The 16,750-nt window shown below is 35.9% G+C and overlaps 2 protein-coding genes across 7 annotated transcripts; both read left to right on the top strand.

The window, feature by feature from the left end:
- The first annotated feature begins 418 nt into the window (after positions 1-418).
- On the top strand, positions 419-11,434 carry LOC107828477 (prefoldin subunit 4). Of its 6 annotated transcripts, XR_012693568.1 has the most exons (5): positions 419-572; positions 661-777; positions 3,653-3,922; positions 10,071-10,138; positions 11,151-11,434. XR_012693568.1 is itself a non-coding variant. In XM_016655798.2 (4 exons), exons 1-3 carry the CDS (start codon positions 564-566, stop codon positions 3,911-3,913), a joined length of 387 nt encoding a protein of 128 aa, XP_016511284.1. In that variant the 5' UTR covers positions 419-563; the 3' UTR covers positions 3,914-3,922; positions 11,151-11,434. The 6 variants fall into 6 exon arrangements, 5 of the variants coding, with proteins under 5 accessions (XP_016511284.1, XP_016511285.1, XP_075073822.1 ...); XM_016655798.2 differs by lacking the exon at positions 10,071-10,138; XM_016655799.2 differs by lacking the exons at positions 10,071-10,138; positions 11,151-11,434 and adding an exon at positions 5,885-5,992.
- Positions 11,435-12,808: 1,374 nt separating this feature from the next.
- Positions 12,809-16,145, top strand: LOC107828478 (sec-independent protein translocase protein TATA, chloroplastic-like). Its single transcript, XM_016655800.2, has 2 exons — positions 12,809-13,331; positions 15,847-16,145. The coding sequence occupies exons 1-2, from the start codon at positions 12,990-12,992 to the stop codon at positions 15,979-15,981; spliced, it is 477 nt and encodes a 158-aa protein (XP_016511286.1). The 5' UTR covers positions 12,809-12,989; the 3' UTR covers positions 15,982-16,145.
- The last annotated feature ends 605 nt before the right edge of the window (positions 16,146-16,750 follow it).

The raw sequence follows: 16,750 nt of genomic DNA, 5'->3' as shown, positions 1-16,750 counted from the left end.
TATATTTTTGCAACCTATTTTTTCTATTAGAGTGCTATATTGAAATAGTTTCTATTAAGATTTATTTTTCTATATATAGCCAACAACCAATTAACAATTTGTCCAATCAAGTCCTTGTCCATCTATTATAAAACTGTATCGGCTTGTGTATCAATCGACATTTATCACCTTATTTGTTTATAATAATTTTATAATAATATTTCGTATTGTATTGAGTAATAAGTAAAATTATAAAAAGAAACAAAATAGTTTGTGCCGCTATTGAATTTGTAAGGATAAGAGTATGTATAAGGAAACAAATGTGCTTATGTGAAAAACGCCATATTATGCATTACAAAAATTCATTTATTTATTTTCTTACTTTTACTTCCGAATTGTTCTTTATTTTGTAAAATTGTTCTTTTTCCTTTCACAAACTAGAATGTAACATCGGGTTTGGCCCGACTCTCGGGACTACCCGACCCACGGGCCTCCTTGAAATTGTGGGGGTTAAAGTTTGGATACTCAAACAGAGTGAAGTCTGAACATTCTGGCCAAACCATCTTCTTCCTGTGGAATCGAAAATGCAGCAGGTGAGTGAACTAAACCCTAATCTTTCACGATTTTAGTATTTGGGATTTCTCTAAATTCAAAGAAATACTATTGATTTTGCGGAAAAAGGCTGGAACCTCGGGCTCCGAAGTGGAGGTAACATGGGAGGATCAGCAGAATATTAACAAATTTGGCAGATTGAATAATCGTCTTCATGAACTCCACGATGAAATCAAGATCGCTAAGGTAATCCCTCTCCTCTTTTTCCTTTCCCTTTTTAACACTTCATTCATAGGTATTTCCATTTTCAGTAGGTTTGCGTATATATTTGCGGTTGAATAGGTTTTAAATACCGAAAAGGGGGGAAATTTAAGTGCTTTGATTATGAAATTCGATGGGCAAAAGGAAATCCGATGTAGTTTTGAATTAATCAATACTTAATCCGGAACTAGTTGGGGTTCAGCTCTAGGAATCATTCATATCCATTCTACTCTATTCAGACCTATTCATTCCAATAATAAAATAGGGAAAAAATGTTACTTTTAAGATCTTTTAAGGGTTCTTTGAAACTAAAATTTCTTTAAATATCACACTTATGGCATACAAGTGACCAACACCAGAGCTAATGTGGGCATTAACTACAAAAGAGTAAGCCTTAAACCCAGCTAGTTGGTATGATCTATATCGATCCGTTGCTTTCATTGTGTTATGTCTTTAGTTAAGTGCACATTCGTTTCATAAAGATTGTAGGTCTTTTAAGACAGCCTCATCTAGATGGTTTAGGTCTACTTTGTCCATTTTTATCACCTTCAATCATTTTAGTGCCGCACTTATGAGCCAGCACATATACAGGTTTAAGTATGACGTGGAGAAAACAGTTTTAGGTGTAAATGTTGTAGACTTGCTGCAGTATAGAGAAACAAGACCTTTAGACTAGCAAGAATTTTACACTGTTTGTCAAAAGTAAATGCCATACTTAATGAGCAAGCTATGTGAAGAAAATTGCTAATCATCACAATCTTATGAAGGTAGTCTGCTTGGTAGTTGAAACCAAACTTAGTGGTCTGGAGCTTTGGCAGCACCAATGACATAGTTGGATTGTTGGTGCATCAAATTCCTTAAGAACTTGGATATTTCTTGTACTTTTTTGGTGAACTTGGATAAGTCATGCTGCCCCTCATAAAAAGATGAATTGAAATTTTGACCTCAAGTCCGAATCCGAGCAATTTGTACCCTATACACAACATACATATGTATGCACACAGATATGTATTATTGTGTATACATTAGACCACAGGTTCCAGTACATTTTTAGTAGAAATTACCACATATGTCATGAATCAAAGAAGATAAGCTTAAGAATTGAAATGGTTGGGTTTTGAGTATTTACAACTGATTGCTTGAGATGGAGAATGTGTATATTACAATGCTATGGATTTCCCCAAGCATATGAGCATATCTGTATTAGACTTATTTGCAATAAATATATGTATGTACCTCTATTTAGCTTGCATATAAACTATCAACATGTATTTTGGCCATGACTGAATGTATAAAAAACCAAGCATATGAGCATATCTTCATTGGACTCATATTGAAACACATATATGAGGTTGTGAGTTCGAGTCTCCCCAAGAGCAAGGTGGGAAGTTCTTGGAGGGAAAGATGCCGAGGGTCTATTTGGAAGCAGCCTCCCTACCCCAGGGTAGGGGTAAGGTCTTCAACATGTATTTTGGCCCTGAAACTGAATGTATAAAAAAACAAGCATATGAGCATATCTTCGTTAGACTCATATTGAAATAAATATATGTATCTACCTCTGTTTAGCTTGCATATTAACTACTTAAACATGCGTTTTCGCCATGAAACTGAATGGTATCAGAAAACTCCAGTGGTCCAGTCCCTTCCAGGTTTATACCTGTGTAAATAAACTTACATGCATTTTGTATTTCCGAAGGTCAATCATTATTTACTTTTGCAGAATACAGATTTTGTTGATTTGACAGAAAAATCAGCTGATAATATTCTTGATGTAATATACTTATCAGGAAAAAAATCTGGATGTAGTATACTGTTTGCTAGTGTTGAGTTCCACATCGACAATGAAGGGGATGGGTGGTCTCCTTGTATGGACTTAGGCAATCCTCACCTCTTGAGCTAGCTTTTGGGGTTGAGTTAGGCCCAAGGTCCATTTAACATGGTATCAGAGCAGGACCCATCCCGATTCCGATGTTGGGTCCCCATAATTGTCCACGCTCCGGATGTCCAGTCCTGGGCGTGAGAGGGAGTGTTAATTCCGACATCGACAATGAAGGGGATGGGTGGTCTCCTTATATGGACTTGGACAATCATCACCTCTTGAGCTAATTTTTGGGGTTGAGTTAGGCCCAAGGTCCATTTAACAGCTAGAATTATATGCATTGTATTTACATATGTTACCTTCTCACAAGAAAATGCATTGTTTTTACTTGACAAATTACAGGAGTATTTAAAAATTGGTTTGATTTTGAAAATATTGGGTTTCTTTCTGATATACAGTGTGTATCTGCATACTAGCTGCAAAACGCTAGGGCATACCGGCCTAAGATTCTTGAATACTATCCACAATTTTAAAAAAACAACTGATAATATTCTGGACATAGTATACCGTTAGCTAGAATTGTGTGTGTTGCATTACTAGACTAATTAACACCATTTTTTAGAGCTTAGTATGGTTATGACAAGACTGAAATTCTTTGTGATATACAGTGTGTATCTGTATACTAGCTATAGAACACTGTATTTTAAGACTCTGTGTCCACATTATCACTTAAAGATTAAAGTTCTAAAATTTACTGGTCAATTATATTCTCATGGATTAGGTTTTTTATTTTTTGAGAATTTATTCGCATAGATTTTTTAGATATATCCATTTGCTTGCATGTGCTCGGGAAAGGATACTTTCTTTTGTCCTGCTGTGCATTTATCTTTCCAGTTTTCCTTCTTGCACACCTTTTTCTACTACTTTACGTTTACCTTGACACTTCAAAAGAAGGTGCTGTACAGATTTACTTCTATGGCTAAATCTCTCCTAACATACCTTCCGTTGTTTCTCTACTGACTCCAATTTAATCTTTGTCAGGAAACATGTGAAAATCTTGAGGATGCGAGCAATGAGCTAATTCTGACCGATGAAGAGATAGTGCGCTTCCAGATAGGGGAGGTTTTTGCTCACGTACCAAAGGAAGAAGTGGAGAGCAGGATAGAGAATATGCAAGAGGTCACTGCCAAGAACTTGGAGAAACTAGAGGAAGAGAAGGAAACAGTAGTTTCTCAGATGGCTGAACTGAAGAAGATATTATATGGAAAATTCAAGGATTCAATCAATCTTGAGGAGGACTAGTAAAATTTCGTAAGTTTTGCTTACTGCTTAAGTGTGCAACTTCGTTTGACTTTGCTTCTTGTTGAAAGGGTGTTCCTCTTTATTGGACTTTTCCATGTCTTGACTTAAACAGTTGAGATTTTTAATTCCTCAACAACATTTTGAACATGCAGGTCTATGTTTTCTGCTCCTTTTCTTTTCCCCCTTTCTTGGAAGGGATTGTATCAGCTCTAGTTTTATTTCAAGCTTTGCTTATTTGTTAACACTAGATGGGGATGGCCCCAGCCAGCACGAGCTCAATAATACAGATCAAAAGATACATGATAAAACATCAGAAATGACAAACTGGCTGACGGAAAAAGCAATTACTCCGACAGATGCCTAGTTCAAGAATGGATAACTGTGAAAATGAAAGTTCACGACTTAGAAAGCGTTTACATTTAAACCTAAACCTTAATGTACAAAGTTATTATTTGACAGATTACTGAAATAATCAAGTACAAAAATGACAATGAGGCACGTGTTCTCACGAGTTTCCTGATAACCACTCTTGCCAATTAACCTAGCAACTCAACCAAGTAGCTTCGTTATCCTTCTAATTCTACAAAGTCTTAAAGCCCTCAAAGCAAGTGTTACTACTTTGGTTGCTCTCGAAAAAGAGCGCACCGATCTACATGTTCATCAGTGCATTTCAGCAACTCTACTTGCTAGTAAAGCTTTTGCTTTAGGCCCCCTAAATTTTAGGGCCCCAAAAATATTTTTAGTTGTGAATTTACTATCTTATTTTTGCTTAGACAATATTAAAATTTATATAAAAAATAAAAAATACAAAATCCTTATCAAAATGGAGAGAAAGACTATCTATTTTTCAACACTAGAAATATTTTAGAACTTTGAATTAAGATACTCAAATCTTCATATTGATAAATAATATTTTTTACAATAAGATCCAAGACAACGAATTGTAAATACGTGGCTAACATTTTATTAACTTGAATTTTCTTACCAATATGAATATTATTATTATATTTTATATGATAGCTACACAATAGACAAAAAGAAAGAAAGAAAAAAGAAGCCAATGTAATATTAATACTATATTTTGCAAGATAACTATACAATAGACAAAAAAAAAAAAAAATTAAAGTCTCTTAATAAAATTTGGCTTTAGGCCACGAGTTTTATTGAGACGCCTTTGGACTCCGCTCTTTTTCGAGAGAAAGTTTGAGGGTTTTAAGACTTGTAGAGTTGGGAGCACCTAACACATAAAAATATAGAGATAATACAGAATTCAAAAAATTTATGTAGATTTATCATAAATAAATCTACAGATATCATATACTTAAAGAAATATAAAGTCTGTCAATTCTCATCTCGGAGAAACTAAGTGAAATTTTTGGCTCATTTATAGGCCAAGTTGGCTTTGCATTCATGTTATGTGGAGGAGGGATGCATCTCCAAAACCCAAGTGATCCCTTGTGATGTTGTTCCTGTATTTGTTGGATTAACAATTGCTACCTTTGTTGTTGCTTTCTGTTCTGCCTGTTACGCATTGTATATCAACATAGATACAATACAACCTCATGTCACTGATTTGGACAATAAAAAAAAAGAGCCATAGCAGAGAAGGCATCGCTCATTTTGGAATCAGAGACATCACGACAAGAATCACCTCTTATGGGGAGGGTTAATGAAGTCAACAACGAAGAATTGGACCTTGAAGCGTTTGTAGATTATGTGATAGATAGGTGTAAAATAATTGTGAAATTTGGAGATGGAATAAAATTAAAGAGAAACTACAAATTTTTGGTGTTCTCTAGCATAGGATGTGTGGTAGCTTATGGAGTGATCATATGCTTTTTTGCCTAGTGCACATAGTAAGTAATATTTTTTCTCATACTTTAATAATTTAGATGTGTGTATTAGGATGCAAACTTTGTTAGAAGATTAAAGCTCTCTAATTGGTTTTTCCTACTTGTGTACAACTGCTAGGATTGGGTGTAAATGAGCTATCAGCGTAGGAGTACGTAAAGTGAATGGAAGGAGTAACTGAAGAATGTGGCCTACTTTTGAGTTTTGAACACTAAATTTATTTGAGTACTTTTAATTAGTCTCAAAGTTTTCAATAATAGCAAAGACCGTAGTAAGGTTTGTTCTAGGTCAAGTCAGCAACTCAATGCCTCATCTATATTTAGGCTAATGGTTGAGTAATGAATATAATTACAGTTAATAATAATAAAAGCAACAATAGAGTCCGTCAAAAGGGGCTCCATAACTTCTTACGGAAAAAACTGCACATAAGAAAGTAACTTTCTATGATCAATATGATTAAGGGAATCTAAGATCAAGGTAAGTATCTTTTTAGATTGTTTCACATTGTTGCAAGCTTGCTTTGATCATTCTATTTTTTGGAGGATGCCTTGAACCACTGACTTTAGAAGTATGACATGCAGGAAAAGAGAAAAGATAAATCACTAATATTTAGATGGAGGGATTAGTAAGGAAGAAACATAAAAAAATACCACCGCTTGCAATAGAACGCTTTCAATAGAGAAGAAAGTTGCAGTGTATAAAGAAACAAAGATGTTCGGGCTTGTATCCATTATAAAGGAAGCACCATAAAATAGCTATTTGGATTTTCAACATTTCATGTATAGATATTTCTATTTTCGAATTTTTCTTAGTATAACGTACTTTAACATTTTTAAGATCATCTACAAAGAACCTAATAATCGATGTGTACGAAGTTGAGCTAATATGAAATATTTAGGTCCATCAAAGCAAACATAACGATCTCCTTAAATCTTGTACGAAGTGGACATGCAATCCAATTAATATATAATGTAGTTTGCTTAATCATACTTAACATTATAAAAAGAAATGAAGGTTACCAACAACTTATGATGATGACTCTGTGATCCCACTGCTCAGATAGCTTTAGCTTCAAAATGATCTCCTTGTCAATTGGAAATTGGCCTTCCATTATTCACTTCACTTTGTACTATATTGCAAAAGATCCTTGCCAAATATCCCTTTTTCAGTTTAAACCAAAATAAGGAATAATTCTTATGCATTGTATCCTAACAGCTAGATAAAATATAGTATGAAAGAACTACTCTTCTGTCTATAGGACAATGACCTATGCATCACTTGAAGTTCAAAATAATTACTCTTCTGTCTATAGGATAATGGCCCATGCATCACTTGAAGTTCATCGACAAATCTGCGATACTTTTATATATCTCAGTTTTATAACTCATATGAGAATCTTCAAGGTATATAGTCCAATAGTAAAATCACAAAAATAATAAATTTAAGTACATATCTACACTAAACAAAAGTTATCATCATGAGAATAACAGTAAATAAAGCTATTTTTTATACCTGAAAGGGTAGACCGGCAACAGTAGAACCAATCTTGAGAAGACGAAACTCAAAGTCCATTATAAGCTAACATCTCATTCTTTTTGTACATCCAACTCTAATCTTTTAAGAAAGCATCAGCTGTTGTGTTATATACCATTATGACTCCAAATTTAGGTCCATTATGACTCCTAATTAACCTTGGTGTACTAACGGAAGATTCCACTCAAATGATAATATGTTAATTCTACCCCTAACTGTAAGGAAGCTTGTTCCATAATAATCGATATCGCACGGACTCTCCAAAATAATGCCGTACCCGTATCGGATCCTCCACAAATATATTGTTTTTAGAGGATCCAACATGCATCCAAAGATACATTCGAAAAGTCTGGGCAACATATTCATAATACGGTAAACCAAAAATGATTAGGTGAACAAATTTTAGAGAAGAACCAAATTTAAGCACACCAGAGAGCCATCATCATCAACATCACACCAGAGTCTATTGCAGATCATTTTATCTCTATGGTTTGACTCATAGGCATATCTACTTTTTAGAAAAAATATATATTCCAGATAAACAACATACAAAACTCCATCATTCAATGTTATAAGTATATAGAAAAGCACAAAATACATAATGTCAATAGCATCTACAAGCATCCAAAAATCAGAATATATTGTTCGAAAGAATTTAGTTCATGTGGGCTAGCATAATATACATTTATGCACCACCCTATTCAACCGAATTTAACTGCATCAAGTTGTATCTCCTGCACTGTTTCTATAAACAATACAACATCGTAAATTTAGAGAACAAAAGAAATCATAAAGACATCAATCTTACACTTTTGGACAGTATGTAGTTTTAAGTTCTCACCTCCGACCGGGGAGAACACCATTAACTTATAGCCCATGTTCATAAAGTTCTCATATTTTTCTCCTCTTTCTCCATTGGACATCCAAAAACAAAAGCTAATGAAGAGAGTTACAATGTCATTCTGTCAAGCTTCGTTAAAGTGATTGCTTAAAAAACTCTAAATTAGTTTGAGATTTTGAAGATTATTATTTTTACGCCCCAAAAGTTTACAATTTAGTATCATGTAATCAAAGAAGACAAACTATAATCTCAGTTTTAGAAATAAAACTTGAATTATGATGACCAAAAAGACCCTATTGCAAAGTATTTCAAAGCACAAACACTACAAATTACACCGTCAACATGAAAAATTCACTTCCATATATAAATGAGAGAGCTTCAAAGAAAAAAAGTAACAGCTGAAAACCACAAGGTAGTTCTTCCCCCTCTACCATTGAAGAAGAAACCCCCAAAACCAATCAGAAGCCACACAGTAAAAATAGCAACAGTATTGTAACGACCCGGCCGGTCGTTTCATGAGTTACCGCTCTGTTTCCCTCATTTCTGCTTCTTATTACCTTGTTCAGTTGTATTTTGTGTTATCGGGTTGGTTGGCTCGGGTTCGGAGAGGTTTTAATAAGGTTTGAGACACTTAATCTCTTTTGAGTAAGGTTAAGTTGGAAAAGTCAATCGGATGTTAACTTATGTGTTAAAGGGCTCGGATGTGAGTTCTGATGGTTCGGATAGCTTCGAGAGGTGATCTGGGACTTAGGAGCTGGATCAAAATGTGTCTCGGAAGTCCGGAGTAGATTTAGGTTTGAATTGGCGAAATTAGAATTTTGGCATTTTCCGGTTGATAGGCGAGATTTTGATATAGGGGTCGGAATGGAATTCCAGAAGTTGCAGTAGGTACGTTGTGTCATTTGGGATGTGTGTGCAAAATTTCAGGTCATTCGGACGTGGTTTGATAGACTTTTTGATCGAAAGCGGAATTTAGAAGATTTTGGAATTCCTAGGCTTGAATCCGATGCGAATTTGGTGTTTGATATTGTTTTGAGCGTTCCGAAGGTTGGAACAAGTTTGAATGATGTTATGGGATAGGTTGGCATGTTTGCTTGAGGTCTGAGGGGCCTCGGGTGAGTTTCGGATGGTTAATCGGACCATTTCATGTTGTGAAAAATTGCAGAAAAATGTTGTGTGTGTTGCAGACCAGTTGGCCTTCGCGTTCGCGAGTGGGCCCTCATGTTCGCGAAGGGTTAGCATGTGGGGCTTAAGATTTAGCCTTTGCATTAGCGAGGGAGGTCCCGCGTTCACGAAGGAGTAGGGTCGTTGAGCTACGCGTTCGCGAGAGGGGAGTCGCGTTCGCGAAGGGTTGGAGTCAGGAAGCATCGCGTTCGCGAGAGAGCAGACGCATTCGCGAAGAAGGAAAATGTGGTCATCTTCAGGTTGTGTTTCGCGAACGCGAGGCTTTGACCGCGTTCGCGAAGAAGGATTTGAATGCCTGGGCAGAATATTTAAAAAGCCATTGTCCGCGATTTTGGGTTTAACTTTCACCATTTTTAAGCGATTTTGGAGCTTTTTGAAGAGGATTGAAGAGGGAATCAAGGGGGAACACTTGGAGGTAATATTTATAGACTTAATACTCGATCCTAATGTGATTTCTACCTAATTAATTATGGAATTTAAGCCTAATATTGAAGAACTAGGGCTTGTAATTGGAGACCTAAAATTAGGGATTTTAGGGATCATTTGTGGTTCGATTTTGGTGAATTTGATATGAATGAACTCGGGGAGTGATAAGGAGTCTATTGATGTAATTTTTATCAGGATCGGAGATGTGGGCCCGGGGGTCGGGTTTGGCCAATTTCGGGATTTGTGTTGTAATTTAATTTCTTTCAAGTGAGCTTTGTTCCCCTTAGCATATTTTGATGGTTTTGCACTGATTTTGGTTAGATTTGAAGAATTCGGAGACCGATTCCAGAGGCAAAGGCATTGCGGGCTAGAGTTTGGACCGGATTGAGGTGAGTAATGATTGTAAATGTTGTCCTGAGGGTATGAAACCCCGGATTTCACATCCTTGTGCTATATTGAGGTGACACACACGCTAGATGACAAGCGTGGGGTCGTGCACCGTTGGGGATTGTGACTTAGTCCATCCCGTATGACTGTTTTACCGCGTATTTGATTGAAAACTGTTTGATATCATCATGTTTTGGGCTGAATGTCATATTTGGGCCTCGTGCCAACTATTTGGACTCTTAGGGGATTTTTACTGCTATTTTCTCACTGTTTTAATTTTATATCTGTACTCAGTCAAGATATATTATATTGTTTTCATAACTCAGCCATATTTTCTCGGTTTTAACAGTTTACTCTGTTTTAATACATTAAATGATATTTTCAGTGATAATTTAGGTTGAGCATCATGTTTTACTGTTGCCCGAGTGGCTTATGAGATTCTGACTGAGTAAGGCTGATGGCCTGTGTTGTGAGGATACAATGATTTATGATTATGAGGCCGAGGGCCTGAGTTGTACGCCACAAGGTGGCTTGATATGAGGCCGAGAGCCTATTGATTATGCCACGAGATGGCTTGATATTGCGCTTGGGCCATAAGGGGTCCCTCCTGGGTCTGCACACCCCCAGAGAGCGCGGGTACCCATTGTGATATGAGATATAGCCCAAGGGGCTGGTGTTGTTCCATGATATTGCCTGAGGGGCGGATTCTGTTGACATTGTGCCCGGGGGGGCTGATTTTTATGTGTTTATCTGTTCTAGCTGCGGATTTGATGTGTTTATCTTTTCTAGCTGCTTTTCATTTACTTACTGTTAAAAGGGTGTTTTAAAGAAGCTTATTCTGAACTAAGGTGTTTTCATAAGGTTTCCCTGTTTTATTGCATTTTATTGGTTTTACACTGCCTTTTTATAGCATGTTGTTGTGTTTTTACGTGATTTGTTATCGCTCAGTCTTCATTTATTATTATTACTCACTGAGTTGGAGTACTCACTTTACTCCCTGCACTCTGTGTGCAGATTCAGGAGCTTCAGGTCCCGCCAGTGAGGGTTGATCACTCCCTGCAGGCTATTCGGAGTCCACTAGGTAGTTGCTCGGCATTCGCAGTCTCGTGTTTCTCCCTCCTATCTTACTTTATGTTCTTAGTTCTGTAATAGACTGTATAAACTCTTTCAGACTTGTAGACTTATGATAGATACTCATGACTGGTGACACCCCGATGTCGGGCTGTGTTTGTTCCGCAAATTGTACTGTTTCACTGTTTCTTTGGGATTTAATCATGTTAATGACTTAAATTGTGTTATTTTAATTGTTTAAAATGAATTGGATGTTGTATCGGCTGGCCTAGTCTTCACGAAAGGTGCCATAACGATCGGGTCTGGGTTTAGGGTCGTGACAAGCATACTGACAATGTGTGTGATTATGGATTTCCAATTGTGTGAGATGAAAGGATTCACGCAGACAACTATAACCATTAACCATTATGCTGGTTTCTCTAGCCAGGTATCACCATATTGGATGTTTCTAAGTTCATAATCATTAAACAAAATACATGTAAGGTATTCAAATAAATCAAATGAATAAGATGTCGAAGAAACCATTATATCCTCAGATCACCTAAGCAGCTTTGTAGACTATAAATTAAGTATATGCAATAGAATACAGGGTAGAAAAGAAAATGGTTGAAACAAAATTCATGCAAAAATATATAATACAAATTTATTTCATTGTTATATGCATCACAAGTTTCAATATCATTGTCACGTGTACCAGAGCTTGCTAAATGGCCTAAATACCATGGTTTTGAAAACTATTGCCAAGAAGCACACAGGTCGAAACATGTGGCTCTTCTATTATATAATATAGAAAAGAAAAGTTAACAAAAGCAAGCCTTGTCAATTGATACTGTTGGACCAGAAATCTACGTAAAAGTAGAAACAAAAATGCATTAATTCAAAGAATTGCATTGCGATTATGCACTTCTTTCTGGATTAGTGCGACTAAGCTATTGAGAAACAAAGCGAAAAATGATCGCCAAGCACAGTTGACAATTAGATATTCAAATATATATTCTGTTTTTTATTCAAATTTGGTAAGATTATGAGAGAAATTTTCTTTTTAATAATTTAAGAAATTTGCATAGACAAATGCACACTCTCTTGAGCTTTATCTATTTAGCAATTTCTTTTTTTCTATTTATTTAATTTACAGGCAACCCATCCCGTCGAAGACAAAAATGGGAAGATGGGGAAAAGGAGAAGATTAATAATCATTTCACTCCATAAAAATATAATTTCTTCTTTATTTTTCATTCATTTCGCCTATTAATACTATTAAAAAACATAAAAATACTCTTTTTATTAGTACAAGGATCTCTACAAAGCAACTTCCACTATGATAAAAACAGAGGATAAACATATACAGGAAAATAGATGAAGGGAACTAGTAACATTGGGGATAAGAGAGCCATATAAAATAGTCCAAGTAATATGATACTTTACTCTTTAACACCGTTGCTTAACGTAAACAAATTGTAGGTCTTATCCAAATCGACTAGATTAAATGTACATAAAAAATTTCAGCCTAGACTATGCATCAGTGTATCCAAACTAGAAAATCAAGAATTTCTAAACCCCACCTACCAATATATTGTTCCTAGGGCACGTTTTCCTTTACTGGAGATATTAAAGTCTTGTATAGAAACTCATTAATAATAACACCCACAAGGTCAGCATAAGCCATACCCCACATACAAAATTATCTCCCCAGCTTGCTGCAAGACTCCATCACATTTCTTGAACAAAACCTGCAGTTTTAGCATCAAAAAAAAAAAAAAAAAAACTTTCAAGATTCAGAAAATGGCACTCCTTTCAGTTTCTGCTGCTGCTGCTACAACTCTTTCTCTATCCCTTACAGCAAAACCCATTTCCTCATCTTCTTCTTTGTGTGTTTCAACGGCCAAGATTCCAACTTTATGTTCCTCTAGCTCACTCTTCTTCAACAGCAACAGGTCACTGTTTGTGGGTCCAGCTAGAAAAGTAAGGAGCAGTGGCAAAAAGGGTCTTTCTTGTAACTGCTTATTTGGGCTCGGAGTCCCTGAGCTGGTGGTGATTGCTGGTGTTGCTGCCCTTGTTTTTGGTCCCAAACAGTTGCCTGAAGTTGGCCGCACTATTGGCAAGACTGTCAAGAGTTTTCAACAGGTTACATTTTCTGTCCCAAATTTTAGTCCTTTTATTGGATAGATGATTAAATCAAGAAATATTTTGCAAAATCAGGTCATTTATTAGTTAATTACATGTAACATTCTGTGATTAGCAGAAATTAGTAATTAGCAATCTGATAAAAATGGTAAGTAACTTGCTGTAATAGGTAAAATTTACACTGCCTATGTATATAACTTTAGTACTTGAATTAGCTATCATTATTCAGCTGTGTCCCAATCCCAAATAGATAATTCAGCTACCGGAAATAAAATTTTGAGATTTAATAACTTAACGAAAACTTGAACCTTTTAGGTTTTAGGATGGTGGTATTCCAATACACGTTTTGGTCAAAGATCAAGTTTTTTCTTTTACTTTTGGGATTTGAAAATGGAATAATTATTGGATAGAGGATATTTTGGTATATTTAAATGTGTTTGATAGTTTTTGGGTCAGATTCGTATGTTTCAAGTTTTGAATTTGGAAATGAGTTTAGTCGCTTGTGGGTGAAACTAGCGAAGGCTAAAAGGTGGAGCAAAGGAATTGGAACCTCTGATCGACCTAGACACATGAATAGCTCTTGTTGTGGGTATAGATTTGAGATTTCGTAAGTAGCTGAACAAGTTCTTTGTAAGAATGCCATTGCTAGGAAGAAGAAATTGAAATACAGCCACTTGTGCTGGTTGTAATACTCCCTCCTTCCCAATTTGGCGGTGTTTGACTAGGTGCGGAGTTTAAGAAAGAAATGAGACTTTTGAAAGTTGTGGTCTAAAACAAACCATAGATTTGTGTGGCTGTAAATCAATTCATTAAGGGTAAAGTAGGATTTCTAAAGCTAAATATTTCTAGATAAGGAAAGATGACATTCTTGTTGGAACTGAGTAAAAAGGAAAGAGTGCCACATAAATTGCGACGGAGGGAGTGGATGTTTGGACTTTTTGATTTCTTTTGTTCTTCCAACAGAGGGAGAAAATGACTTCTCTCCTTTTCCACTGTCATTTTGCTTGTGAGAGAGGACTATACTTCATAAGATAAACTCTTATGACTCTAGAAATTGCTTTATATGGCATAGTCATTAATCCTGCATTTGGTTCTACTGACCAAGCTGGAAAAGGAGGCACTTTATGTTGGAATCAATACAAATTCAAATGTTATGCATGTGCAAGAGAAAGGAAAACGAGCTATCAGATGGCTATAAGCTTACAAAGCAAACCTCAACCTTTAGGATGAGAGTTGTAAAACCAGAAAAAGAGCATATAGATAAACATAATGATGTTAGTGCACCTGGAATCTCACAGGAAGACCTCTAGAAGTTACTTTAATCATCAGGCTAAGATGCACGTAGTTTTTCCAAGTTCATTGAGGGCAATCAAAATGCCTTTTGATTGTGAGATAAGTTTGGCACTTCATTTGGTTTTTTCAAGTGCATATTATTATTACTTACAAGCTCTTGTCAAAGTTTTAGTTTCGGCATAATTCAGAGTTGAAAATCTTTTATCATAATTAGAAGATATTGATCCTAATTGATAGTGCAAATATATTGGTAATGAATTGGTGTCTATATAATGTGCTGGACTTCCATCACGCTTAAGATTTTTAGCTATAAGATGCTGTCAATGAAATACGTCATGAAAATCGAGGAAAATCATGGGAATGTTCCGTGAGCTATTGTGGTGGGGTAGAGTGTAGGAGCAGTTAAAATTGTCCAAGGAATAGGTCTGGTGCACATATTTTTGCTTGGCTTCAGATGTCATGTATTTCTAGTGGGGTTTTGGCGAAAGAATTTATTGTCTGGTGAAATCTCTGCACATTATGTGCATGGAAAACCGCATTCTTGAATACTGACAGAATTCTTACATAACCTCCGCCTTGGAGAAGGGCCCAACTCAAGAAAAAGCAGGTCTTAACAAAAAATGACAAGGCTTGGGACAAATGCCTCTATGACTAATAGAAGCGACATGTATCTAAATAAGGTGGATGTTGCATCTTATTGCTGATTCTTAATGCATTTTCGAAGAATCTGCTCAGAGTACACAGACATATCACTCCCGTTCAATGAGGGTGCATCAAGGCCAACAAATAAAAACCACATTCAATCTCTTCAAATGACAAGAAAATGGTAAATTGCTTACGCGCCAATCTGTAGTTCCAGAAGACTTCTCCTGCTAAGTGCTGAGATAATTGTTAAAGACTTGTATGAAATAGAGATGCTCACATCCTACATCTCTGTATCGTCCCATTGGAGTAGGAAGATATCTTTATTGACTCTACATAAGTAGGTTAGCACTTCTGTGTTATATCAGAATAATTTGAATACTCTTTTTATCATCTTACTTTTGGTTCAATTTTTTTTAGGCTATAGATAATGGAAAGATAGTAGCTCCAATTTTGTCAGGGTTGCCCTGGAACTTCTTCTCTTCTTGATTCTTATTCTGTGGAAATATTTTCTTTTTTCTCCCTTTAGTGGGAAGAGGGGAGATTCTTTGCATAATTTCTAACATATCTCATAATACAGGCGGCAAAGGAATTTGAAACCGAGTTAAAAAAGGAGCCAGTAGCCTCTGCTGAGCCCCCAGTGGAGAAGGCCATAGAGGCTAGTCAAGAAGAGAAGCAAGATGCTACAGTCTCAAGCACGAAGGAGAGCTCATAAAACCACAAATGAAGTTTGCCTCCGGCTATAGTTGCTAGTTTTTTGGTTCCTACAACAGTCATTTATTGTATTTGACTCAGTAATGTTTGAGGCGTTGTGTTTGATTTACATACCAGGGTTCCGTCATTGACAGCTTAAGATTATATAACTAGGTAACTTAGCCATGCCTTAGCTCCAGTTCTTCATCAACAACCGGAACTACATTTTAATTTTGTTACATTTTCCCACATTTCCTTTTTCATTGTTGAACTAATTAATTCAACTAGGTAGAATCTGTAACTATAACTTCTCTTGATACAAGGCAAAAGACCGATTAGCAATAATCCTTATGATGCTTTATAACCCAAATACACTTTTAAGTTGTCTATACCTCTGTGCCCTGTATTGAAGTCCAAACTCTTCCATGGTCCTATTCAACATTTTAATGACCTTTTTTTCTTCTAGAGAACCAGCTTAATATTTAGATCACTTCTTCCTTTAGTTGTTAAAGCATGTTAGGAATTTATATCGACGTTTCATATTAATTTTCTAGAACTTCTTAATGTTAGTGCACACTACTTTAACTTTTGAATACGTTCAGTATTTAAATTTGGTAATCAAAAACATTGCGTCATTTCATCTTTAGATACTTACCCTGTGTGATAAAATAATTTGAAAGAAAATAGAAACAAAAAACTCCAGTTCTTGAATAATTTGAAAGAAAATAGAGACAAAAAACTCCAGTACTGTGTTAAAAATACACCACCATTGTTTTTCTCACTTTAAAGGT

This window comes from Nicotiana tabacum, chromosome 7 (genome assembly GCF_000715075.1).
Source record: "Nicotiana tabacum cultivar K326 chromosome 7, ASM71507v2, whole genome shotgun sequence".
NCBI classification, from domain to species: domain Eukaryota; kingdom Viridiplantae; phylum Streptophyta; class Magnoliopsida; order Solanales; family Solanaceae; genus Nicotiana; species Nicotiana tabacum.
Note: the sequence above shows the minus strand (reverse complement) of the source record. Positions and strands in the feature narration are given on the sequence as shown.